The sequence below is a fragment of the Mobula hypostoma genome, chromosome 1 (assembly GCF_963921235.1).
Source record: "Mobula hypostoma chromosome 1, sMobHyp1.1, whole genome shotgun sequence".
Classification (NCBI taxonomy): domain Eukaryota; kingdom Metazoa; phylum Chordata; class Chondrichthyes; order Myliobatiformes; family Myliobatidae; genus Mobula; species Mobula hypostoma.
In genome coordinates this window covers 193,378,157-193,403,772 of record NC_086097.1, presented here as the reverse complement: position 1 = coordinate 193,403,772, position 25,616 = coordinate 193,378,157, and the positions used below count along the sequence as shown (strand labels likewise).

The 25,616-nt window shown below is 41.9% G+C and overlaps 1 protein-coding gene across 2 annotated transcripts; it reads left to right on the top strand.

The window, feature by feature from the left end:
- The first annotated feature begins 620 nt into the window (after positions 1-620).
- LOC134353872 (myosin regulatory light chain 2, smooth muscle minor isoform) lies at positions 621-25,616 on the top strand. Of its 2 annotated transcripts, none has more exons than XM_063062379.1 (4): positions 621-749; positions 14,507-14,708; positions 15,167-15,328; positions 24,685-25,616. In XM_063062379.1, exons 2-4 carry the CDS (start codon positions 14,525-14,527, stop codon positions 24,855-24,857), a joined length of 519 nt encoding a protein of 172 aa, XP_062918449.1. In that variant the 5' UTR covers positions 621-749; positions 14,507-14,524; the 3' UTR covers positions 24,858-25,616. The 2 variants fall into 2 exon arrangements, with proteins under 2 accessions (XP_062918449.1, XP_062918441.1); XM_063062371.1 differs by having other exon boundaries at positions 624-777.

Below are 25,616 nucleotides of genomic sequence, written 5' to 3'. Positions count from 1 at the left end.
CACTTGTCAATCTGATGTCTTGCAAAATTAACAAATTCATTGACACAGACTGCTATGAGGTTAAATGAGTTTTTGCAGGGTGGGATATCTGTGTCCAACTTGTTAAAAAATCAAGAAACAGAACTGGAAACGACGCAAACGTTGTTCACAACTAATCAGACCGATCCTGCCTTGGTCTAGGTGACTAAAGCTACTCCTGCGTGATCTGAGAAGTCATCCGACTGGGAGATTGGCCTTTCCACACAGGCTGCCTGGATAGTTCCAGCGCTACCAGACAACTGACGAGCGGGCTTGGCCGGCCGCAGCCGCCGCAGCCGCCGCCGCCGCCAGGGACTACCGCCCACACCTCGCGCGATGACGCGCAGGAAGCCCACGTTCCATCGCCTAATAAGGGCACATCTCGAGCTCCACTGCGCGCGCCTGATGCTATTGGAATGCAGTGTTAGCGCGTCATCGGCTGTACCATTTAGGTCCACCAGGGTAAAGATAGAACCGCTGTTGTTTGTTAAAGGGGAAAAAACCAGCAGCCATAATGGGGAATTGTTAAATCAGAGCATTAAAATATATGATTCAGCCTTTATTCCTCAATATAAAACGACTTACGGTACTGCAAAGTGAAATAACAGTGGTGCGTCGAAGTGATATCCCCCTCCAGTAAATACCGGAAGCAGCTGAAGGCATTTCCGGCGGTTGGTCCCGGTTCTGTGTTATCGGGGAAGTGGGGCGGCGGCGCTGATCTGCTGCAGGAGGTAGAGTGTTTGTTCTTCGTGAGCTTGGGTAAGGGAATTAATCCTTTAATCCCCATCCCAGGCGTTTGAGAAATATCAGTTATAATCCTCGCGGTCGAAGCGAGTCTGAGCTCGGAGGACAGAGTTTGGGGAAAGCGGCGGCTGTGTCGGCCGCCGCCCATCGGTTCCTGGCTTCGGCTCTAGTCCGTGATTAAGGCCATGAGTAATGATAAACTGCTTCCAAAACTAAACACTGTATTCTGGAAAAAAAAGATGTTACTTAGGTCCGGCAGCATCTACAGACTGTTGTAGTGCTAATGGACGATTTACTAATAATTTGAAGATGTTGATTTTTATCTTAAAGCGTTGTTTTCACTGTTAGGGCGCATGCAATTTGTTAGTACACCTCTTTTACAAACAAGGTAAATGAGAATGGTTAAAGGTTGTAAGTACTATTGAGAAGTGGTACGTTTTGATAGAAAAAGTTGGTGTGATATTCATATATGGCAGGAAACAACTACTAAGCGTTAAGTTTGAATTAACTGATTCTTTTAGTTCATTGGTAGTCAAAATTCCAACTCTATTTAAAAATATTTGCAAAAAGAAAACAACAACTTGTACTAAACTTATTTTTTCTGCATGTAATCGATCAGGGATCTGCCACACTTTTCCACAGAAGACACTTAATTCCTGTTTTTTTTACAGTTTGCACCTGCTTAGATTTCAGTGACTTGTTAGTAACCTTCAGAAAATTGTCATTTCGTTACGTTTTAAGTTTCTACAAATCCAGAGAATCTGCTTTTGAGAAAATGGTGTAGCTCACTTTCTGCTTCTAAATCTGCAGGTGGTGAGTGGTTAAATAGTACGTTGTAGAACCATTGCCGCTTATGTTTTTCAACTTGCATTAACTTTGCCATCAGTTAATAAACAAGTACTGAAGTTCACAAAGTATTCCCATATTTTCTGTGCTGAGTTGGGTGGGCTTAGGAGGTGTTTTGACCTTTGATTACAGGCTGCAATAACTCAAGTCAAAGGAAAAAGTATTGTAAAGAGTAAAATACCAGAGGATGGTTTGGGCTTCTTTTACGATGTGCTCAAAATTCAGTGCCTTGAAGAAAAGAGAACTTGGTCTTCCTATCTGACAGATTGTGTCTTTTTCTTAAAGGCTAAGTTCTGATATTGACATTGTGATCAATTACATGCAAAAGCTAATATAAGTCGGTGTTTTCTTTTGAAAATAATTTTAACTAGACTTGGAAATTTGCCCACCGTTGAACCTGAAAGAATCAGTTTATTCCATAAACTATTAACATTGCTAAGGTTTAGTAATTGTTTCAGACTATTCTGTAGGCTGAACGAGGATGAGCATCTATGGTTCTGGTGCTCCTGAAGGTACTGCTGTTACTGTTCTGGAAGAGATGTAATGATTTTTTTGAGAGAGCCTTGAACAGTTAAAATGGCTGATTTTCCAGGAAAGATTTGGTGAGTAATGAGTGCAGTGTTTGAAATAGCTATAGAAGGAGATGCACTGGTAACTGGCTAGGCTGCTGAGTACATTCCTGAAGAGAAATGCAATGCTTTGCGGAAAGAGCAAAATTATTGTTTTAACAAACAAGGGCACACATAGTTGACAGCATGACTGGTATTGCTGCTTTAGATTGAAGTTGAGATCTCATGCCAGTTTGTTCTGAATTTGAATGCGAGTTTTATTGAGTTAACTAAGCCACAATTAGTTTGTGAGGAAAAAAAGGTTATAAAAAGATCAAACTTTGGATTCATGTTTTCATCATTTGAGTGAATTGTGAATAGTATCACTCAGTTACCTGGAATGCACTTACAGGCCTATAAAGACAGTCAACTTTGGTGTAGACGTTGAAATATGCAGGAGTTCAGATGTACGTGCATGTGAGCTTTTCTGCCCTAGACCCTGCTGTTAAGTTCTTTAATATCTCTGCTCTCTCGTCTTCAACCCTTCTGCCAAATAAAACAGCTTCCCACCTCCCACTTGTCCTGACATCTCGATTTATACACTGCCATCAAATTTCCCCTTGATCTTCTAATTAATCTACCCTTGTAATTAAAGTCTCTTCTTACTAGGATTCATTCTTGTGAATCGCTTGTGGACCTTTTGTTGTGTTGATAGCCTTCCAATGTCTCAGTCAGAATTAAACACTATGCTGGTTGGAGCTTGACCAGTGTTTTCATAAATGTTCATCTTAGATTCATTGTTTTAATGCTCTGTATTGTCTTTAAATTGAATTGAGAGGAAGTTCTTGGTGAATGGGTTGAAGTGACTTAACTTGGGGTTTGTAAATGTGGGTGACAAGATTGAACTTCTCAGACATGCAAAAAGGTGAATGATTTTACTGCATAATTGACTATGTGCACCCCTCCCTTGTGCAAAGACATACTGTAAATTTTCTTTGAGCAGTTTTTCATTAAAATGTGAATATTTATAAAGGTCGGTAATGGGTTCTGTTCTTGAAGGAGTTAAACATGAATCTTATGAGCACAATGTTCAGTCTTTCCTTGCACAGTACATGCTGAAGCCTGTCTCTGTTTTTAAAAAAATGAGTCATAGCCCAGCACTTGTTTTGGAAAGTGATTCTTGTATTCAAACTTAAGCTGTAACTGAAGTTAAGGGATGCTGTTGGTCCTTTGACCTCTTACAAATCAGTAAGGAATTTAATTTTTAATACTGGAAATTTGCAGTTCGTCCTTGGTTAAACCTTTTCAGCCATAAATAGGAACAAAAAGAAAAGCCGTCAACAATGTTTCAGTGACTGCATTAGCTATATTGCTCTTCAGAATGCCCAGTAGTTGCACACTATATCAACTTTGGAGAACAAAGTAGCTTTGGAAGATGTAGCAGCTTCTGAAAATTTAATATGGCAAATTTATTCCAAAATCTTTCCCATCGTTTGCAACATACTGCGAGTTGAAGTATTGCTTTGGAAACTTGATAGCACAAGTCTTGTCTGAGAATGCTGCACTGTCTGGCATGTTGCACTCTGCATACTATTAAGTGAATAAAGGGATTCAAGGAATATTTCAAATGTTATGGACCTCCCCCTGATTTAAAGGTGAATTTATATTCCTCCAACTCAATGAAATGATCTAATTAATCACTGTCACTGCTGCTTGTGGGAGTCTTTTGGACATGTGACCATGGCATTGTTTTATTACAACAGAGTGATAGCATTTAAAATTAGTTTTGGCTAAAGCATTTTGGGAGGTTTCTTCACAAAAGATGCACAAATGCAAGCCTACTGCAAATGTCCTGTGCACTTTCATTAAAGAACAGCATGGATTACACAAAGCAATTGAGCTTTGTAGTTAAATACATCATGTGATGTAGCTTTTTGTTGAGACTCGTACCCTCTCCAAATACCAAATATGTAAAGGCATGTACTTGTGCAGTTACCATAGATACCTCTGAAATGGTGGTGTTAAATTTCTTCACTCTTGCTATTTCCTACGGATGTACATAACCATAGTCCAGTTTGCAACTTTTCTAATTTCTAGAAGGCACAGTTGTGAATCTTCAAACCAGGAGAGGTCTTCGAAATTGATGGTAGGGCTTTGTAATGCAATTTGTTTTGATTGACTGCCAATTATTAAAGGCTGCAGAGTATGATATTGCCTAATAATAAGAATTTATGAAGCAACAAATATTGTAATATGTATGAGAATTTTTAAATAGAGGCTTTGTTAAAAGGGCGTAACATTGGCCAGAAAGTGGGTGAATTGCCTTGGTTTGACCTTAAATTCTAAAAGAGTTCAATGTGCCTGATCATTTGAGATTGCTAGTATTGTATGAGGCTATGAGCTGATCAGAAACAATTTTGGAAGATTATTCACTGAAGATATTAGGAACATTTCTTGGGCACTTGTCAAGTTTTTGTTTTCTAGAATGGGAGCTTTGGTTGATCTTAGTTTACCTAAAAGATGGAGATGGGCTGTGGTATTGAAATTTTGGAATCCTTATGATAGTGGTTTCACGTGATAGCAGCTACATATTCAGAATTTGTACTTAATGTAGAAATACTGTTATTGTCCAAGTTAAAGCAATGAGGCCTTGAATGTGAAAGTGTTGCTTTTAATACTTCAGCAGAGGTTGGAGAAGCAATGGTAATAGACTTAATGGGTTACTTCAGCAGCCAAATTGTTCTGATATCAAAGTTCATTTTAGTGGGGTGCAGATCAACCAGATGGCTGCAGTTAGATTCACCATTAAATCTGACTACATCCAGACAACTGGTGAGTGTTCCATTTCAATATAGCCGTGATAGGTCAACATGGCTCATCACACCATAGATTCTGTTCATTGGCCACATGTCAAAAAGAGTTCACAGATGGTGTTAAAGGATAAGGTGAAGTGGTGAGCTAATACTTGTTCATTGCCTGGTATAGTGTTCTGATTGGTATCTGCAGTTGTTAGCTGAACCTGGATCTTTTAGGGTAACATTCATGTTCGAGTTGTGAATAAGCCAAACATATTTTATTGATTTAATGACACAGCGCAGCCCTTTGAGCCATACCAGCAACCCCTGACAAACCAGATTAATTAGATTACAAGCCAGGTTACAATCACCAGTTAACCTAGTTGGTACATGTTTGGACTGTGGGAGAAAACCAGAGCACCTGGAGGAAACCTATCCATTCTACGGAGGGGGCATATAGAGAATGTTGAAATTGAACTTTGGGTTGCCCCGAGCTGTAATAGTTGAGTTAATCACCATGCTACAGTGGCCTGTATGAAGAGCCATCAGAACAGGATAGCATCCCATAAAACTTGACCTGTTTGCTTTGCTGAACATCCATACAATGATGCTTCAGGTTCCTTGATATTGTGCTCTTTCAAATGTGAACAATGGTTAAAGGCAGGTGAGGGCTTTGACACGCACACACCCCCACCCCTTCAGTTGTCCATTGAGATCCGATTCCGACATTCACTCCTTTAACGGTGAGATCTTTGACTCTACAGTACTATCCTGGACCCGCAAGCTCTATTGCAGATGGGACATGTACATGTGGTAGTGGTGGCAACCATGGCTGCATTTCTCCTGGCTCTCTTCTGCTGTCTTCTGGTTGTTCTTTCCATCTCCAGAATACGAACCCCATCCCTACACAGCTGTCGCCAAGTGGTACAGTCAGCAGCAACATCCTCCAGGGCCTCGGGTCTGATCTTGCACTTCCTTAAAGCATTCTTCATCTGATCCTTATAGCGCTTCTTCGGCCCTCGCAGCTGAGCGTCGACCATGATGTAGCTGGCCGTATCAGGTTTCCCTCGCCATCCAAAGGTAGAGCATTTCTATGAAATGGTTCGTAAGCTGGAATGTCAGAAAGTGAAGAAGCAATTACCATTTATTTATATGGGGAAAATCTGTGAGCATTCGCAGACCCAAAAAATAACCTACCAAATCATGCCAAATAACACACAAAACCTAAAACATTAACATATAGTAAAAGCAGGAGTGATATGATAAATACACAGCCAAAATAAAGTAGAAATACTTTTCTGCAATCATTGCACTGTCCACCGAAGTGAAAATCTCACGCAAGTGCTCTTGACAGAAGCACTCTCTCCAGTAACCTTTAAGCTATGAAGCTGCCAAATCATACCAAATAACACATAAAAATACACAGCCTATATAAAGTAGAAATAACGTATGTACAGTGTAGTATCACTTAACGGAATTGGGAAGACAGCGAGCACACTGATGGTGTGTTAAGCTGAGTCGTCGGAGGTTGGGGTGGTGGGACTCTCATCTCATCTCATCGTCGTCTGTTTCCATCAGGGCAGGCAGGTCGTCTTCTATGTCTGCCTGCCTCGATGTCGGAGGTCGATGTTCGTCGTCTGCTGTGGTTGATGTGGAAGGCTTGAAAAACGACAGTATGCTTTACTGCTTAACCTCGCGCATTTTTCTATCATACAGTTCTTTGTAAGCACTCAAACCATCCTGCAAATATGCCCTAAACCTACGTACTCTTTCAAAATTAAAGCCATATTTTTCTGCAATCATTGTCAGTTGCAGCAAAAATCTTGCGCAGTTGCTTTACGTTCAGTTCCTGGACGACTTCACTTTCGGTCCGTTCGCTACTGCATTCGGTTTCGATTGTTTTCCTCTTCCAATTGCATCAGCTCTTCATCTGTCAGTTCTTGGTCTTGGGATGCCAAAATCTCTTCAATATCATCTTCGTCAACTTCCACAAGTCAAACTCACGTTGTCCTTACTTCGTTCATCACGATCAAAACGCTTAATTATGTCTAGTTTCACACTAAGTGTAACACCCTTACGAGCTCTTTTAGGCTTTTCCGATACCTTAGAACTCATCTTGCTAACAGATGCTCAAAATAAATCCACATAAAGCACAGGTGCTCACAGGCACGTGTTTAAGCAGTGCCAGCTAGAATGCAGTTCCAGGGGAGGAGCTTGGTTGCCTTTTTTTGTAACAGTTTGAAAACACCTTCTGTTGGCGAAAGCAGGTAACTAATGTAGGTCTTTTGTTACAGCGAGGTTTTGTAAAGCGAACGTTGGAAAAACGGGTGACACCTGTAATACTGCAGGGTAGTCAACATGGGGGCATCAGGTGCCCCAGCCACTGCAGCTGACAGTGGGTGATCATGGCCTCAATACTCCTGCAGCTGGTCTTTACAAGTATTTCAGTTTGAGGCACCCGCTCACACCAGGTAATTCTCAGGATGCGCTGTAGGTTACCCAAGCTTTACAGCTATAAAGGAGGGTGATGACACAGACCGTTTGGCATACGAGGACCTTTGTGGAGGGACGAAGGCTCCTGTTCTGAAAGACTCTACGCGGAAGTCTCCCAGAGGCAGCTGATTCCTGTTTAATGCTGCTCTGGATGTCGTCATCAATGCCGTTATGCTCATAGAGAATGCTTCCCAGATATTCGAAAGATGGCACTACTGACAGCTTTTCATCACCAACAGTGAAGGCAGGTAAGAGTGGGTGGGACACTGGTTATCCATTGGCAAACCAATTCTGTCTCAGTGGTATTGACAGTCAGCCCCATCCTGCTGTACGCTCTCACCACCACAGCAAGGACAGTCTGAAGGTCCTCCGGAGTATGGACCACAAGAGTGCAGTTGTCTGCATACTGCAGCTACAGAGTTTGGTGGTTGTGTGGAGCCTCCTGATATCATAGAGGTTGCCATCTAATCTGACGTCCACTGCCATACTGCTGCTGTCACTGCGCACGTGCACACACCCCCACCCAGTATTGCTGAGACTTCCTAGGCTTGCATGTATGCTTTTGTCATCTGAATGGAAATACGTGATCCATTGATTCTGAATCTTCATTTTTGTCTCCTAGCATTTTGTGGTTACAAAATTAGTTCTTGGCCTATTTACGATTGTCATTGCCCAAGTCTCTCAGTCTAATAATGCCTCACACTGGTTAAGTTCTAACACAGACCCAAAGAGCAGATTTTTTTTTTAATGGAGATGATACAACTGCAGTGAAAATTGTATTTAATAGGGAAAATTAACGAAAATAAATGATCTAATTTGGACCAAAATTCTAATTCAGTATTTTTTTATAGAAAGATGTTGTAAGGAGAGTAGAAAAAAAGAGGTTGCATGTAGTGCCAGTCAGCCACTCCTTTTTTGGAAGTTTCTGTGGCCAAATCTGATAATATCCAATGATTAATTTCACTTTGGCTGAGGGATACATTTTGATTAGCAGCATTGCTTGCCTGCTCAAACACACAAGCTTGGAATCTATTCTGATATCAATGAGTCATTGCACTGTCTTCCAAGAACATGAACCATCACTGAAATATTTTCTTGTAGGATTAAGGTCAATTCATATCAGTGAAGATCAAGAAACTTCATAAATATGTAGTGTCACATGTTTGCTTTTCCCCCTCTGTCCTTGAGACATGACAAATGATTGATCTCTGGGAAATCTGTCAAACTTAACAAATGTTCTATTGGTGAGCTATGATGTGACATGCTTTTTGCAATTATGCAAGTATTTCTGACTTGTTTGTCTTTTAGGATAGCTGGCTAACAGGTTAGGAATACAACAATTTCGTATTCCATTTTGAGATCATATATCAGCTAAGACAACACAATTGTTAAAAAGCAAGGTGAAAATTTACTAATAGACATAACAACAGAATTAGGCTGTTCCGCTAATCAAATTTGCTCTGCCATTTGATCATGGCTGATATCGTTTTCCCCTCAAGATTATTCTCGCCTTTTCCCTGTAAACATTTTTATCCTCAGTCCAGAACCTATCAACCTCTGCTTTATATCTACCCAATAACTTTGCCCCTACAGCTGTCCAGCAATGAATGCCATCACCATCTCTCCAAAGAAATTCCTCCCCATCTCTCCTCTAAAGGGTCATCTATTGAGGCTGTGCCCTCTGTTCTTGGATTCTCACACTCATGGAAAATTCCATGAGGATGTCACGTAGCATAGTAGTTAGTATGATGCTATTACAGCTCGTGGCATCGGAGTTCAGTTCTGTCATCCTCTGTAAGAAAGTTTGTATACTCTTCCTCTGGCTGCTCTGTTTTCCTCCCACAGTCCAAAGACGTAGCACTTAGTCTGTTGTCATTATAAACTGTTCTGTGATTAGGCTGGAATTAAATTGGTGAGTTGCTTTTTGGGGGGCTGATGGGGCCAGAAGGACCTGTTACATGTATCTTTAAAATATATAAAAAAAAATAAAATCCTCTGCTCATCCTTTCTAAGGATTTCAATATTCACTAGGTTTCAGTTAGATTCCCCAAGTTACTCTTATCAGAATCAGGTTTAGTATTGCTGACATATGTTATGAAATTTGTTTTTGTGGCAGTAATACATAATTTTAAAGAAACTATAACTTACAATAAATATATATAAATTAAGTAGTGCAAAAGGAGAACAAAAAATGTAGTGAGGTAGTGTTCATGGGTTCATTATCCATTCAGAAGTCTGATTTGGGGCAGCGGGGGGAAGAGAAGAAACTGAAATGTTGACTGTGTCTTCAGGCTCCTGTACCACTACCTTCACGGGAGCAATGAGAAGAGGGCATACGATGGGGGTCCTTAATGATAGATGCCGCCTTCTTGAATCATTGCTTTTTGAAGGTGTACTCTATACTGGAGTGGTGAGTGCTGGCTGAGTTAACAACTTTCTGCAGCTTTCTCTGATCATTTGCAGTGGCTCCTCCAACAGTGATGCAGCCAGTTAGAATGCGCTCCATAGTACACCTGTAGAAATTTGCAAGGCTTTAGTGACATAGTACGACTTCTCAACTTCTAGTAAAATATAGCTGTCACTAAACTCTAGCAAGTACAAGCCTGGAGCCATCAAGAACTTATTTTATTCCTGAGGTTAGTCATACTTGTAAACTTTCTCTGGACCCTTTCCAATGCCAGCATATTCTTTCTCGGATATAGGGCTCAAATCTGCTCACAGTACTCCAAATGCAGTCTGACCAATGTTTTGTCTCAGTATTATGTCTTTGCTTTTATGTTGTAGTCCTCTAGAAATGAATGAAGTCAGCTTCTGATTTCATTTACCTGTGTCAGTTGCTAAATTCAGTGTCTTGAGTATTTAGTTTGGTTTGTATTGTATATTCTGTTTCCTATCTGTAGTCTGAAAATAACCTTCCCTGGAATGCAGTCTAATCACAAACATTAGAAAATTTGCAGATGCTGGAAATCCAAGCAACACACACAAAATGCTGGAGGAACTCAGCAGGCTGGGCAGCATCCATGGAAATCAGTATAGTTGATATTTTGCATTGAGACCCTCGGCCCAAAACGTCAACTGTTCTCTTTTCCATAGATGCTTCTTGGCCTGCTGAGTTCCTCCAGCATTTTGTGTGTTACCTGGAATGTAAGGCACTTAAAAGGCATAATCATTAAACTAATGGAAAGTAGTACAATTAAAATACAGATTTAATTGGTTGGAATAGTTTCAGTTTTTCTGCTATTGTGAATCTTACTGTGAAGAAGCTGAGTGTGTGCATCCTTTTAGGCTTGATCTAGAAAATCAGCTAAAGTAGGTCAGTTTTTTTAAGATCACATATCTAATTTGAATGCATGCTCTAAAATTTCAATTCATTGCGTTGGTATCATTCATGCCCTGAATGCCCAGTAGCTCAGTTATACCAAGCTATCTGTTCCTCCCTGAGACAGAAATATTGCCGTAAGATCTTCAATACAGTGTATTCTTCCTATTCCAGCCAGTATCTGCCTATTAATTAAAACTAAATTATTAGCCCCATTTTCTGATAAATGTATTCAAATTGATGTTTGAAATGTTGGACTATAAAACTCTGGGACCACTTGAAGATATGAAAGATTCAATTGTGAATACAGTTCTTTCTCTTAATCTTAAAGAAAATTGTTGCAAACTTGTTCAGTATCCAATTATTTAAAACATCTTTTTGTTAATGATGCAACTAGCTACAAGGCTTAATGTTTGAGGAATCATCGCCAAGGTCTTCAAAAGCTATTTTATTCTTGTGCTTTAATCTGTTATGCAGTAATCTGTTTTCGTGAGTATATTTGAGCATTATTCGAAATTGTGCAGAGGAAAAATGGAAGTACGTCATTCTCATTCTTGCCCTCATTCACCTGCATATCATCCCCCTCAGTTTGATCCACCTATCACCCAGCAGCTCTTGCTCCACCCCTTCTCTCCACCTTTTACACTGGCCATATTCTCTTACTTTCCAGTCCTGATTAAGGGTCTCAGTCTTAAACATTGTTCATCCATTGATGCTGCCTGACCAACTGAGTTCCTCCAGGATTTTGTGTGCTAGAATTGGCACTAAAGGTATCAATTACTTTTTTTAGTACTCTGTAAATTCATCTAAAGCTAAACTGCAATTTAATGTTACCAAATGTCCTTCTCTGTAGTATTAAAATTCTTGATAATATATTAACATTTTGATAATATATCAACATGTTGCCTTGTCATTCACGGTCACAACTGAATTACTTCTGAAGTCATTTTATTTTAGTGATTTTGGGTTATCACTAAGCATGGTGTTCTTGTCCTGTGTAAAAGCAAGTGTGGTTTGAAATCTGCCCTGGCATATTTTCTTTTTGTCATAGGGTCCCCTGAATTAAGTAGATAGTTTCCCAGAACTTCTTTTCATTAGATTTTTGGGTGGGTATCAAAGATTCATTGTATGCTGTTTACAACTCTTGAGATTTGCCTTCTCCCAGATAGCCTCGAAATAAAGTAAAACATTGAAGTCAGTTCAAAAAGAAACAGCAACCCCATCCCCTCACACACAAAAACTAAGGCAATGTGATCATTGACCCCCCCCCCCCAAATTCCCTCACCCTGCACAGAAAAATGAGAAAGGATGGGTGAAATCACACAATATAGAAATGGTTAGACTGAAAAAGTCCATAGTCCAAATCTGTAAATAAAGAACCTCAGAACCTCTAACGTCCTCCAACATCATCGAAAGAGAAAGACACTGTACAGACACAGAGGTCTAACTCCTACTCTGGCAGTAGAGGGATTTCATCAGTGATCAAAAAATGGGTAGCGCTGAATTCTTGCTCACCTTCCGCACTCGCCTCGACATTTTAATCTTCCTTGAAGCTTTAAACTGTGAATAATGGATGCCTTAATCAGCCAAATGAAGTTGAACATCAGCTCGTGCTCTGTCTTGAAGTTTCTTCACCTCAGTGTCTTAAGGGTTCGAGCCCACGCTCACTTCCCGGAATATTCTCAGAAACAGCAAAGCACTGGATCAGTCAGTGGATCTCTAAACTGTAAATCACAGGCTCTAACAGTTCCAGAAACACACTTAACATGAAAAGCAGACTTAAAAGCAAGTTTAATACTGCTTTGCTACTTGCAGTAGTTAGAGTTGGATTTTTTCTGCCACTTTTTTGATGTTTCTGAAACAACATTTAGGGTAGATAAATTTTCCAACAGCTTAACCACATACAGCATGTAATAAAATAGTTGCATGTGTGATGTATCACTAAGCAATTGTGGTCCAACTTTAACACTTGTATGCAGCCTAAAACTGAACTAAGTGCTAGCTTGATGGATGCTGCTTCTAAGCATCTGCCTGCTGAACAGAACCTATTCCCATTTAGATTAGCAGGGCAGCACTGAGGATGATGTTCTTTGATTTCTCAAATGCCTTCAGTACGATACAACCCTCATTGCTGGGGGAAAGCTCTGTTCAGTGCTGGTTGGCACTTCTCTTGTATCCTGGATAATGGACTACCTGACTGGCAGACCACAGTTTGTGCAGCTTCAGAGATGTATGTCAAACATGGCTGTAAGCAGCACAGGAGACTGTATTGGCTCCCTTCCTGTTTACCTTGGACTCTAGATACAACACTGAGTCATGTCATCTGCAGAAATTCTCTGATGACTCAGCAATAGTTCAGTGTATAAAAGGGAGGACAGAAGGATGAATACAGGGCCCTGAAGGACTTTGTCAAATAGTGCAAGCTAAATTACCTGCAGCTCAACATCAGTAAGATGGTGATGGACTTTAGGAAGACTAATCCTGCATTGCTCCCTGTTATTATTGATGAGAACCTACAATTATCTGGGGGTGCACCTGGATGACAGACTTGAGTAAAACTCCAACACAGAGACTGTTTACGAGAAGGGCCAGAGTCGATTCTGCTTCCTGAGGAGACAGGTCCTTTGGCATATGCAGGCCTCTTCTTCACATGTTCTACCAGTCTGTTATTGCCAGTATAATCTTCTATGCACTGGTGTGCTGGGGCAATAGCATCAATACGCGCAATGCCAACAGGCTCAAACTGGTCAGAAAGGCTAGCTCTGTTATAGGAGTCAAACTGGACACCCCGGAGGCTGTGGTAGAACAAAGAATCCCATGGAAAATCGTGGCAATTCTGGACAGTGTTTCTCACCCTTTGCATGCCATCTTGGCCAAACAAAGGTGCGTTGTTAGTAATAGACTGAGACAATTGCATTGCTCCAAAGAGCACTATATGAGGTCATTCTTACCCTTGGCCAGTAGGCTCTATAATGGTGCAACTTGTAGCCTGGGAGGTGATGCGCCCCTCCTGTTAAACTGTTTGAAGTAACTTTTTATTCTAATATTTGTACATCTGTGCGTTTGTAATGCTACTGTGACACTAATTTCCTTTGTGGTCAATAAAGAATCTATCTGCTCCAGCACAATTAATCTAATTTTATCAGCTTTAGACAGGCAAAGCATGGGAAACTATTTAAGTATCCTTTTTGCAATCTTTGGGACTCTCCTTCAAAGCAAGTTAGTCCTGTCTGTGTAACAACAGTAGTTAAACATCAGGCAATGTGTTATTTTAATGCTTCCCTATTTACTGTCAAGAGCATTGGAATAACTTATAGGCTATAAAATCTTGAGAGTAGCTCATCATTCAAGTATCTGGATCTGCATCACAGAACTAAGGTGGCCTTATATTGCCACCAAACTGTTTTGTTTTTGGAGTCTGCAGCATTTTTCAACTCCATTATTTAAATCCACCTTGCTGATGGCTGTAGGTAGATTTGTGTATTTGGGAAGCACTACTTAAAGCTATTTATTTTAATGATTAAATGTCATGTTTCCCTCCACATCACTGCATATAGGCTAGAAATACGTTTAGAGGATTTCTCGCTGTATATTAACTGAATCCAGTGTTAAACTGAAAAATACTATCAATAAATCTAATTCTGAAAGAATCCATCTGTTTGAAATCTGGTGCCTATTATTTTTTTTGAGAGGTTTGTCGTTCATCTTCAGAATTGTATAATCTCATCTGTTTCTCTCCCTAGATACAATACACGGTCACCATGTCAAGCAAAAAAGCCAAGGGAAAGACCACCAAGAAGCGCCCTCAGCGCGCAACTTCCAATGTATTTGCTATGTTTGATCAGTCGCAGATTCAAGAATTCAAGGAGGCTTTCAACATGATTGATCAGAATCGTGATGGCTTTATTGATAAAGAGGATTTACATGACATGTTGGCTTCTCTTGGTAATTTTAACATTATCCTTTGCAATTATTTTGCCTCAAGATAACTGAATAATTGTTCACTCATTTTAAAATTGTATCTGATTGGTTGCCAACTGGGTTGCTTCATTCCTTAGCAAGAATTGGTTCACATCTCTTGTTTTGTAACGTTCTTTATTTCCTCTTTTTTGTAAAAATGTTGCATCCTGCTAGTGCCCTAAACATTAAATGCAGAGAGCCCAAATAGCCCAAGCTATTTTCAGTAGCTAACTGATATGGGCCAATTGAAAGATTCTGTGTTGTGTTATAATTCCATTTGAAGAATTGAAAAGAAAACTCTTTGCCAAATAATATTTTCCAATGCTTGAATGCTCTGTGCAGTCTGAACTTATTCCTCTGACACATTGTGATTTCCATTAATTTATCATTATGAATGTACTGCTTGTATGACAAGTACAACTCAATATCTAAATCCTTTGCAGGGAAGAACCCAACTGATGAGTACCTAGAAGCAATGATGAATGAAGCCCCGGGGCCCATCAATTTCACCATGTTTTTGACAATGTTTGGTGAAAAACTCAATGGAACAGATCCTGAAGATGTAATCAGAAATGCTTTTGCCTGCTTTGATGAAGAAGGAACAGGTAATTAGGAAAACCTTTGAGGCACTGCTGCCTTGCCCTTCATGACTGGCAGAATTGTTCCTGTGCCTTCACAGTTGCAAGTTACCACGATGCATCCGTTTGAAGTAGACATGGGAGATAATCAGAAACCCAGATCCCTACATAATTCCCAGTACATCTGGGATGAACTATTCTAGGAGCACGTTGTTTTGCATGTGTTCCCCTAAGGCAGGTTTCCTGACACCCATTTTGAGTGTTGAATTTTTTGAAGCACTTCAAAGTTCAAAATAAATTTATTATCGAAGTATGTGTATGTCACCAAATACAACCCTGACATTCATTTTCTTGTGGGCATGCACATTAAATCCAAGAAACACAATAGAATCAAAGAAAGATTACACCCAACAGGATGGACAGCTAATGTGCGAAGGATAGCAAGGTGTGCAAATACAAATGAGAAAATTAATAATAAATATAGAGAACAGGAGATAAAGAGCCCTTGAAAATAAGTCCATATGTTGAGTGGCTGAAGAATTGGAGCAGAGGGTAGGGATTCAGATTTCTGGATAATTGGATCTATTTCTGGGGTAGATGTGACCTGTACAAAAGGGACAGGTTGCACTTGAATCCAGCAGCCGGGGGGTGGCGGGGGGAATGCAATATTAGTGCAGGACATTTACTAGAGCTGTTGGGAGTGGTTTAAACCAATATTGCATGAGGATGGGAACCAGTATGATAGAGCTGAGGATGTGCCAGCAGGTTTACAAGTAGATGATGGGTATAACATGAAAGTTAGGAAGGACAAACCAATGATTAGATGCAGACAGCAAAAAATTTGTACCACAGAAGCAAAATTCAAAAGGGTGAAGAACGTAGGACTGAAGGTACCGTATTTAAATGCACATAGCATTCGGTATAAGGTGGACAAACTTGTGGTACAATTAGAGAATGGTTGGTATGACAGTGTGGACATTACTGAGTCATGGCTGAAAGAAGGCCATAGTTGTGAGCTTAACATCATAGGATATACTTTGTATCAAAAGGACAGGCAGGAAGGCACAGGTGATGGTGTGGCTGTCTTGGTAGGAGATGGAATTATGTCTTTAGAAAGAGTTAACAGGGTCAGAGAATATTGAATCTTTGTGGGTGGAGTTAAACTGCAAGGGTTTAAAAACCATTATGGGAATCATATAGGCCTCCTAACAGTAGGCAAGATGAGGGGTTGAGATTGCACAGGCAGCTGGAAAAGGCATGCAATAGGTAATGTCACAGTTGTAACGGGGGACTTCAATATGCAAGGGAATTGGGAAAATCAGGTTGGTGTCAGATCACAAGAGGAAATTTGTGAATACCTACAAGATGGCTTTTTAGAGCAGCTTGTGCTTGAGCCTACTAGGGGAATGGCCATCTTGGATTGAGTGTTGTGTTATAACCTGGATCTTGTGAGGGAGCTCAATGTAAAGGAACCCTTAGGAGGCATTGATCATAATGTGATTGAATTCGTACTGCAATTTCAGAGGGAGAGGCATGAGGGAGGAGCCTGCCTAGTGAACTGGAGGAGAAGACTGGTGGGGATGACAGCAGAGCAGAGATGGCTGAAGTTTCTGCGAATAGTTCACAAGGTGCAGGATATGCATGTCCCACAGAAGTAGTTCTCAAATGGCAGGGGTTAGACAACCGTGGGGTTAAGGACTGCATAAAAGTCAAGGAAAGGGCATATAAGATAGCAAAAGTGAGTGGGAAATTGGATGATTGGGAAGCTTTTAAAATCCAACAAGTCAACTAAACAGCTATAAGAAGGGAAAAGCTGAAATGACGGTAAGCAAGCTGATAATATAAAGCAAGATACTAAATTTCTTTTCCGGTTACATGAAGTGTAAAGAGGAGGTGAGAGTTGATGTTGGTCTGCTGGAAAATGATGCCGGTGAGGTAGTAATGGGTGTTACGTACCCCGTAACTGGGTTGCCAAGCCAGCAGAAATGGATCACTCAGTTGGAGTCTGGATTACTAGAACTAAGAAAGTTTTATTAAAGAAACAAGCAACACAGTACTCTAATCAAAAGGATAATGAATGCAACAGTTCAGCAATGATAAACACACATGTACACAGAATTAAGATAACAGGATTAATCAAGCTCTATCGTTGTCTAGGGGTAAATGACCAGTTTCAAAGTGACACAAAGTCCAGTTCAATTTAGTTCAGTTCGCAGTAATCGTTGCCATGGCGATGGACAGTGGGGGGGAGGAGAGAGAGCAAAACGAATGAATATTCAACACAGCTTCCACACACAGACCTTCGCAGTCAGCTGTCGGGCGAGTCCTTTGTGATGTCATCTGAGGTCACCGACCGTGACCCCTCCGTTTCCAGATGCGATGGTTTCCCTGCGGTGAACCTGGCACCCAGGCAAGGGTGGACACACACCAGGTTCCCGCCGATCGTGCCTTTCCACCCTGTGCGTTTATGGCTTGATCCCGCGATCAGCCGTCCAAAAGCTTCCCACCGACTTGTGAGAGGCGCACCGCTTCCAGGGTCTCGTTACCTCGGGTGTCGTGTGTGTCCTGCCTTAGCGAACCTGTCCCTTTTTATCCCCCTGCTGGGGTATCGCCTGTCCATCACTTCAAACAGTTCAGGGTTCAAAGGGGGGGCCGCTCTAGACAGCTCTCTCCTTCTGTTATTCTCTCTCCCGTCCCTTCATTACACATCTCCAAATGCTGCTCCATTGTTTCCCTTATTTCTCTCTCTCTCTCTCTCCTGAAGACAGGTGGCAGACCAACTGCTGATCACACAGGACAACTAACATCTTAATCTATTGTGTATTCTTGTCACACTTCCCCTCTTTAAGGATTTTTACTGGGAGGTAAAGATTACAAACATGAATACATTATTTGATACACACGCAAATATACATCTTTATCAGCTATTTGGCTAATACAGCGAATTTGAAGTTGTCAACACCTTGGCAGACAGTCAGCCATCACATTTTCTGTTCCTTTTATATGTGTTATTAATAATCCCTTAGACCAGGCTCCAACTTAGCAAACTTCATAGTGGCCAAAAACACTGATGAATTGCGATCAATGTAACCTCTCATTTGGTTTTGTCCCGGACCACAATAACAAGGGTCGACCCATTCCGACTTAGTTTTCTCTCGCAAGGGCTTAGTAGGAGGGGGAGGGGTAGTGACCGCAGAGTTATTGCAAAACTTCCTACAGTACCCCACCATCTCCAAGAGTCTTCTGAGGGCCCTCTTGTCTGTCGGGGTTGGGAGGTCAGCGATAGCCTGCACTGTAGCTTGCATCGCTGCCAGCTGCCCCTGTGTCACCACAATTCCCAGGTAAGTGACCTTCGTGTGGCCGAATTCATTTTTTTCAAGGTTCACTATCAAGCTGGCTTCAGACAGCCGTATTAAATTGCCAATACACACCTCTGTGTTCGTCAGCCCTTTAGTCACTGAATTACTCATTCTATATGGATGTTGCTCACTAGGCTAACCTATTGTAACAGACACCACCCAACATCCCAGTTCTTAGCATCGCCTCGGGACAATCAAACACACGTGTGCGAGTCGTTTAATTACTTCTAAAGAGTCGCTTTGTTCGGGGATTAAGGGAGAGACCTTATCAGCAGACCTGGCCAAAACAATAGCCTTCTCCCATCTGATCGATACCATACTAATCTTTTCAAAATGTTTTTTTTCTCTTATCAGGGGGCCCCTAGCTTCATTGGTTTTCGCACTAACACCAACTAGGTTTGTTAGCATATCAAAAGCCTGTGACCGTCCCAGTTCGCGTCGGCCATAATCAATAACATCCTTCCCCCGGGCAGCCGGTAAACCTCTTTCATGATTCCACCAACTGTTTCCTCCAGCACCACAAAATGTCCACCGGGGGGTACCTTGTGGGCCAGGTAAAGAATCTCATCCTCATAACTCCTTTGCACCGCCCCCCGTTCCTCATCTGTGGGTACGGTACTGGATTTCCCTTTCTTCCTTAGCACTTCCTCCTCTACACAATAGCCTACTAGTTCCCTTATTAATTCTGTGCCAGAGAGCGCTGTCTCTGCCAAAACCATCAGCCCCTTGTCTCGCTCCTGCGCCTGCACAAATTCTTTCCTGGCTAATGCTACGTCTGTCCCAGCTCCCTCACTACCTCTTGCCTCACTACACTCCTTTTCACTTTCTACCCCCTTCTCGTACAAGGCTGGCAGAAATGTCTCAGCTAAATTGACTACCGCGGTCCCGTGATGAACCTGTGAGTCCATGGGCGGGGCCTCAATGCTGGCAGGCTGACCTGTCAATCTCACTGCTTCGAACACGATTCCCCCGGCGACGTCATTACCGAGCAAGACTTCCACGCCTTTCATCGGTAATTCGTACCTCACCCCGATCGTGACTATTCCCGAGACCAGGTTGCTTTGTAAGTGTACCTGGTGCAAAGGGACTGTCTCTGTCCCTTCCCCAATACCTTTGACCTTGACCTCCCCAGTCTGGGTCTCTGAGCTAAACTCTAATACACTCTTCAGTATTAGTGACTGACATGCTCCCATGTCTCTCCAGAACCGCACTGGAACTGGTTTTAACCCCTCCTTCACTGACACCAATCCGGCCGAGATAAACTTCTCGCGCCCTTCCTGAACTTTGGCAGACCTGTCCCTCCCTAGCGGTTCGTGTACCAGCTCGATACAGCCAGTCAAAATCGCCATTTTTCCTTTTCCCGTCTCCTCCTTTGGGGCAAAGCACCTGGACGCAAAGTGTCCGACTTCCCTGCAATTATAACGGACGACCCCAGGAGACTTCCTGCCAGACTGCTCCCGTTCTACCTTATCCTTCTCACTAGTCCCCGGCTTACTTTCTGACTTTTCCGGTGGACTGTCCCCGCCGTCCTGACTACCCTTCTGGTAGCCTTTACTCGGGGCAAACTTCATTTTATGCGTCAACGCATACTCATCCGCTAACTTAGCAGTTGCGGCTAACGTGGCTGCCTCTTTCTCATCTAGGTAGGGTCTCATACCCTTAGGGACACAACCTTTAAACTGCTCAATCAGGATCAGCTGTAGAAGTCTGTCATAATCCCCCTCTACCCCCTTCGAGGCGCACCAACGCTCACAATATGTCTGCATCTCACGGGCAAACTCTAAATACGTGTGGTCCCACTGCTTCCTCGCATTCCGGAACCTCTGCCGGTATGCCTCCGGGACCAACTCATAAATCCTGAGGATGGCCTCTTTCACCACCTCATACCTCTGGGCATCTTCCGCGGGCAAAGCGGAGTAAGCTTGTTGGGCTTTCCCTTTCAGTACACTCTGAAGTAAAACAGCCCACTTATCCCTCGGCCAGTCCTGACTTGTAACAACTTTCTCGAAATGGAGAAAGTACCGATCCACGTCGGTATCGTCAAATGGGGGAAACCAGCCTAACCTGCTGGGTCACCCGGAACCCTCCACCTTGGTTCGGCACGAGCCCCTGCTCTGCCCTTATCCTTAACTTCTCCAACTCGAATTCCCTTTACCTCTGTTTCTCCTCTCGCTGCAACTGTCTCTCTCTCTCTCTCTCTCTCTCTCTCTTTCTCTTCTCTCTCCAACTGTCTGTCCCTCTCTTTCTCTTCCCGCTCCAACTGCCGTACCCAGAACTCGTGCTCGAGTCTCAGTTTTTCAAGCTGCACCTGTACCGCGTCTCCAGCAGGTTTTTCAATAGACACCACCTCCAGCTCGCCTTGGGGAAACACACCTTTAGATACATAGTGCTCTACGATAGCTCTGTGTATCTCCTCTCTCCTCATTGTCGACTTCCCCTTAGCAAGATTCAACCGTTTGGCCACAGCTACCAATTCCGATTTCCTGGCATCCTCTAATGCCTCCAAGGTCGGTGCCTTTATAAATTCCTCAGCCTCCATTTCTGTTGTTTGTCTTTTCTTTCTTTTGGGAACTTTGACCCAATCAATTTACTCCGTCCCAAATTTAGCGTTCAAAATCGCAGATGAGAACCCCACTTATGTTACGTACCCCGTAACTGGGTTGCCAAACCAGCAGAAATGGATCACTCAGTTGGAGTCTGGATTACTAGAACTAAGAAAGTTTTATTAAAGAAACAAGCAACACAGTACTCTAATCAAAAGGATAATGAATGCAACAGTTCAGCAATGATAAACACACATGTACACAGAATTAAGATAACAGGATTAATCAAGCTCTATCGTTGTCTAGGGGTAAATGACCAGTTTCAAAGTGACACAAAGTCCAGTTCAATTTAGTTCAGTTCGCAGTAATCGTTGCCGTGGCGATGGACAGTGGGGGGGAGGAGAGAGAGCAAAACGAATGAATATTCAACACAGCTTTCACACACAGACCTTCGCAGTCAGCTGTCGGGCGAGTCCTTTGTGATGTCATCTGAGGTCACTGACCGTGACCCCTCCGTTTCCAGATACGATCGTTTCCCTGCGCTGAACCTGGCACCCAGGCAAGGGTGGATACACACCAGGTTCCCGCCGATTGTGCCTTTCCACCCTGTGCGTTTATGGCTTGATCCCGCGATCAGCCGTCCAAAAGCTTCCCACCGACTTGTGAGAGGCGCACCGCTTCCAGGGTCTCGTTACCTCGGGTGTCATGTGTGTCCTGCCTTCTGTCTGTCTGTATCTTGTTTTACGGCGGTTGGCATCCAGCTTAATGGTGCATTACCGCCACCCTCTGCTCCAGCACTAGACATACATTCTAAATCCCTTCACCCAATCGCGTGCGCGCACGCACACACACACACACACACACACAGATATATACAAACCTACACTTCACCCTCCCATCTTTGACCATCCTAGTATCCTATTCCTGTTTATTCGTCATATTCTATATAAAAAAAAACCTGTACCCCTTAAAAACACTAAAAATACCCGGACTTGTGCTCTCTCACCCATGCCCAGCAACCCTTTCAATGTGAATTCCTGCATCCCCAACTCCCTTAATTTATTTCTCATCATCTCTCTGTATCCCATACTTCCTGCAACTCAGAACTACATGTTCTACTGACTTCTTTTCCTGACATTCCTCACACAATCCTGTCTGGTGTTTCCCTATCATTTTCAATATTTTGTTTAATGCACAATGCCCCAGCCTTAACCTAGTCCACACAATTTCCTCTCTTCTGTTTCCATTACCTACCCTAGTAACTGCAACACTTTTTTGTATTTGATATAAATGCCTCCCTTTCCCCTCCCTGTCCCATCTTTCTTGCCACGTTCGGTTGACTTTTTCCCAGATTACACACTTAACCTCTGCTTTACTGATACTAATGTGCATTTCCACATTTTCTTTCTTTAACACCCTCTTTGCCAACTCATCCACCCTCTCATTCCACTTCACCCCTACATGTGCTGGAACCCATAGAAATTTTACCTGATCTCCCTGATTTGCAATTCTTGTAACTAACTGAAGGACTTCATAAAGTACATCTTGCCGACTGTTTGTGTGAAAAGACCTTAAACTTGCTAGAACTGAGGATGAATCTGAACATATCAATGCTTTGGCTTGTCTGGCTTTCTGCACCCATTGCAACGCAACCAACACTGCCAGCATCTCCACTGTAAACACCCCTAACTTATTAGATGTTCTTCTGCTGATTCCAATTTCTTTTGGTGGTATTACCACCCCAAACCCTGTCACTCCTGTTTCAGGTTCCTTCACACCATCCATATAAATGTGAGTATAATCACTATACTTTTCCATCACATGACAGTTAAATGCATTTACCAAATCTGTCCTGCCTTAGCGAACCTGTCCCTTTTTATCCCCCTGCTGGGGTATCGCCTGTCCATCACTTCAAACAGTTCAGGGTTCAAAGGGGGGGCCGTTCTAGACAGCTCTCTCCTTCTGTTATTCTCTCTCCCGTCTCTTCATTACACATCTCCAAATGCTGCTCCATTATCTTATCTCTCTCTCTCTCCTGAAGACAGGTGGCAGACCAACTGCTGATCACCCAGGACAGCTAACATCTTAATCTATTGTGTATTCTTGTCACATGGGGGACAAAGAAATGGCAGAAATACTAAATGTGTGCAGTGCATCAGTCTTCACTGTAGAAGACGAGCAGTGTGTCAGAGGTCTGTGGGTGTCAGGGAGCAGGAGTGAATGCCATTGCTATTACAAAGGAAAAAGTGCTAGGCAGTCTCGAAGGTCTTTAAGGTGGATAAGTTCATCTAGACTAGATGGGCTACATCCTAGGGTCCTGAGAGAGGTTGCTAAAGAGATTACTGATGCATTGGTCATGATCTTTCAAGAATCATTTGATTCTGCCATGGTCTCAGAATTGGATTGCAAATGTCACTTCGCTCTTTAAGAAGGAAGGAAGACAAAAGAAAGGAAATTGTAGGCCAGTTACCCTGACCAGTGGTTGGGAAGTTGTTGGAGGCGATTATTGAGGGTGAGGTTTCAGGGTACTTGGAAACTAATGATAAAATAAGTCAGTCAGCATGGTTTCTGTGAAGGTGAAATCTTGCCTGACAGGAAGCGACAAGCTGGGTGGACGAAGGAGAGGCAGTGTGTGTCACTCACTTGGTTTTTCAGAAGGCATTTGATAAGATGCCACACGAGGCTGCTTAACAAAATAAAATCCTATGGTGCTACAGGAAAGATACTGGCATGGATAGAGAAATGGCTGACAGGTGGGGAGCAGTGAGTGGGAATAAAAGGGACTTTTTCTGGTTGGCTGCCAGTGACTAGTGGTGTTCCTCCGGTCCCAATACTGATTCCTCTACTTTTCACATTGTTAATGGTTTGGATAATGGAACTGCTGGCTTTGAGCAGAAGATACAAAGATGGATGGAGGGGTAGGTAGTGCTGAGAAAGCAATGTGATTGCAGCAGAATAATGGGCAAAAAGTAGCAGATGAAGTATAGTGTCGAGAAATGTATGATGCATTTTGTTAAAAGGAACATTATTGTGTAAATGGGGAGAACGTTCAAACATCAGAGCCAAATTTTATTAAGTCACACTGCTGTTCATGGAGGATCTGGCCTTGGTAGAAATTGTGTGTAATAATTGGGAGAAGGTAAGGATATTGAAATAAATTTTAGATTTATTTGTGGATTTCTGTTCATAATTTCCTGGAAAATGTTATTTTACCCACCCCTCCTTTGTCAAATATCTGAATAAGGAAATGGGTAACATTTCCTGTACCCATACTTTGTAAATGTTATTTTTGTACTGTGCTCCTAGAAGCAATGTGAATGGCTTGAATATTTTTTGTTTGAAGAAGCTGACTCTTAGGGTGCTTAGTGTTGTCTCTGAGGTTGAAAACGTATGAGCATGTATGAAGGCATTTTGCAAATAATGCTAATGATGTTCTGATGAAAAACTAATTTGCTTTTTATTGCTGCAAATATTTTTACAGGTTATATCCAGGAAGACTACCTGAGAGATCTGCTGACAACAATGGGAGATCGATTTACTGATGAGGAAGTTGATGAACTTTTCCGAGAAGCACCAATTGACAGCAAGAGCAACTTCAACTATATTGAGTTTACCCGTATACTGAAACATGGTGCTAAAGACAAAGATGACTAAAGAAATCAAAAGCTCCTATTCATTCTTTTACTTAGCAAAATTTACATCTATTGGATTATATTGCATGCCTTCCAAAATACTGCTTTTCTCATATTTATATTTTTCCAGTCATGTTGGCACACTTTGCACATGTTTGGAGTAAGTGCAAGATAAGTGGCAGGGAACAAAGTATAGAAGTGGATCATAAATGAAATGCCTTTTCTGAAACTTTTTTTTAACTTAAAAATCTTTTAAAATTGTCATCTTAGTGTGGTTTGCAGTACAATAGGAAGGGAAAATGTACCACACTCAGTAATCTGATCAAAGTAGTTCAGTTCAAAAAGAAAACTACTCTTAGATTAATTTAAGATTATGTCCGAAAAAAGCAGCTTTTTGTATTGGAGATCATGATATAATGGTGAGAGCACTCAGTATGCAAGTTTGAGTATGTTGTCTTGTTTAGTTTAGATGGCTCCTCTTGAAGCTAAATTTGCTGAAAAGTCATCTAATCAGTCTGGTATTTTGCAATACTTGATTGCTGTAAAGCTTAGAGTGGATCTATATCTTGGTATTATGAAAAATTTATCCAAAGGACAAAACTTCAATTTAATGTTCAGATTTTATTCCGTTTTTTTTCTGTTGTATCTTAAGTAGCACCAAGTGTCCTGTGTGATGCTGGTTGGTGTAGAATTGTTTTGCCTTATTTTTGATTGTACTTCCTGTTCAGATTTATGTCCTTGTCAAATATGACTTGAAAATAAAAGAGAAAAATGCACTAAA

Excerpts from the sequence above, each read along its gene's own strand:
- LOC134353872 (XM_063062379.1), top strand. The coding sequence starts at position 14,525 with ATGTCAAGCAAAAAAGCCAAGGGAAAGACCACCAAGAAGCGCCCTCAG. Across the intron at positions 14,709-15,166 it reads TGACATGTTGGCTTCTCTTG|GGAAGAACCCAACTGATGAG; the intron begins GTAATTTTAACA and ends AATCCTTTGCAG. Across the intron at positions 15,329-24,684 it reads CTTTGATGAAGAAGGAACAG|GTTATATCCAGGAAGACTAC; the intron begins GTAATTAGGAAA and ends ATATTTTTACAG.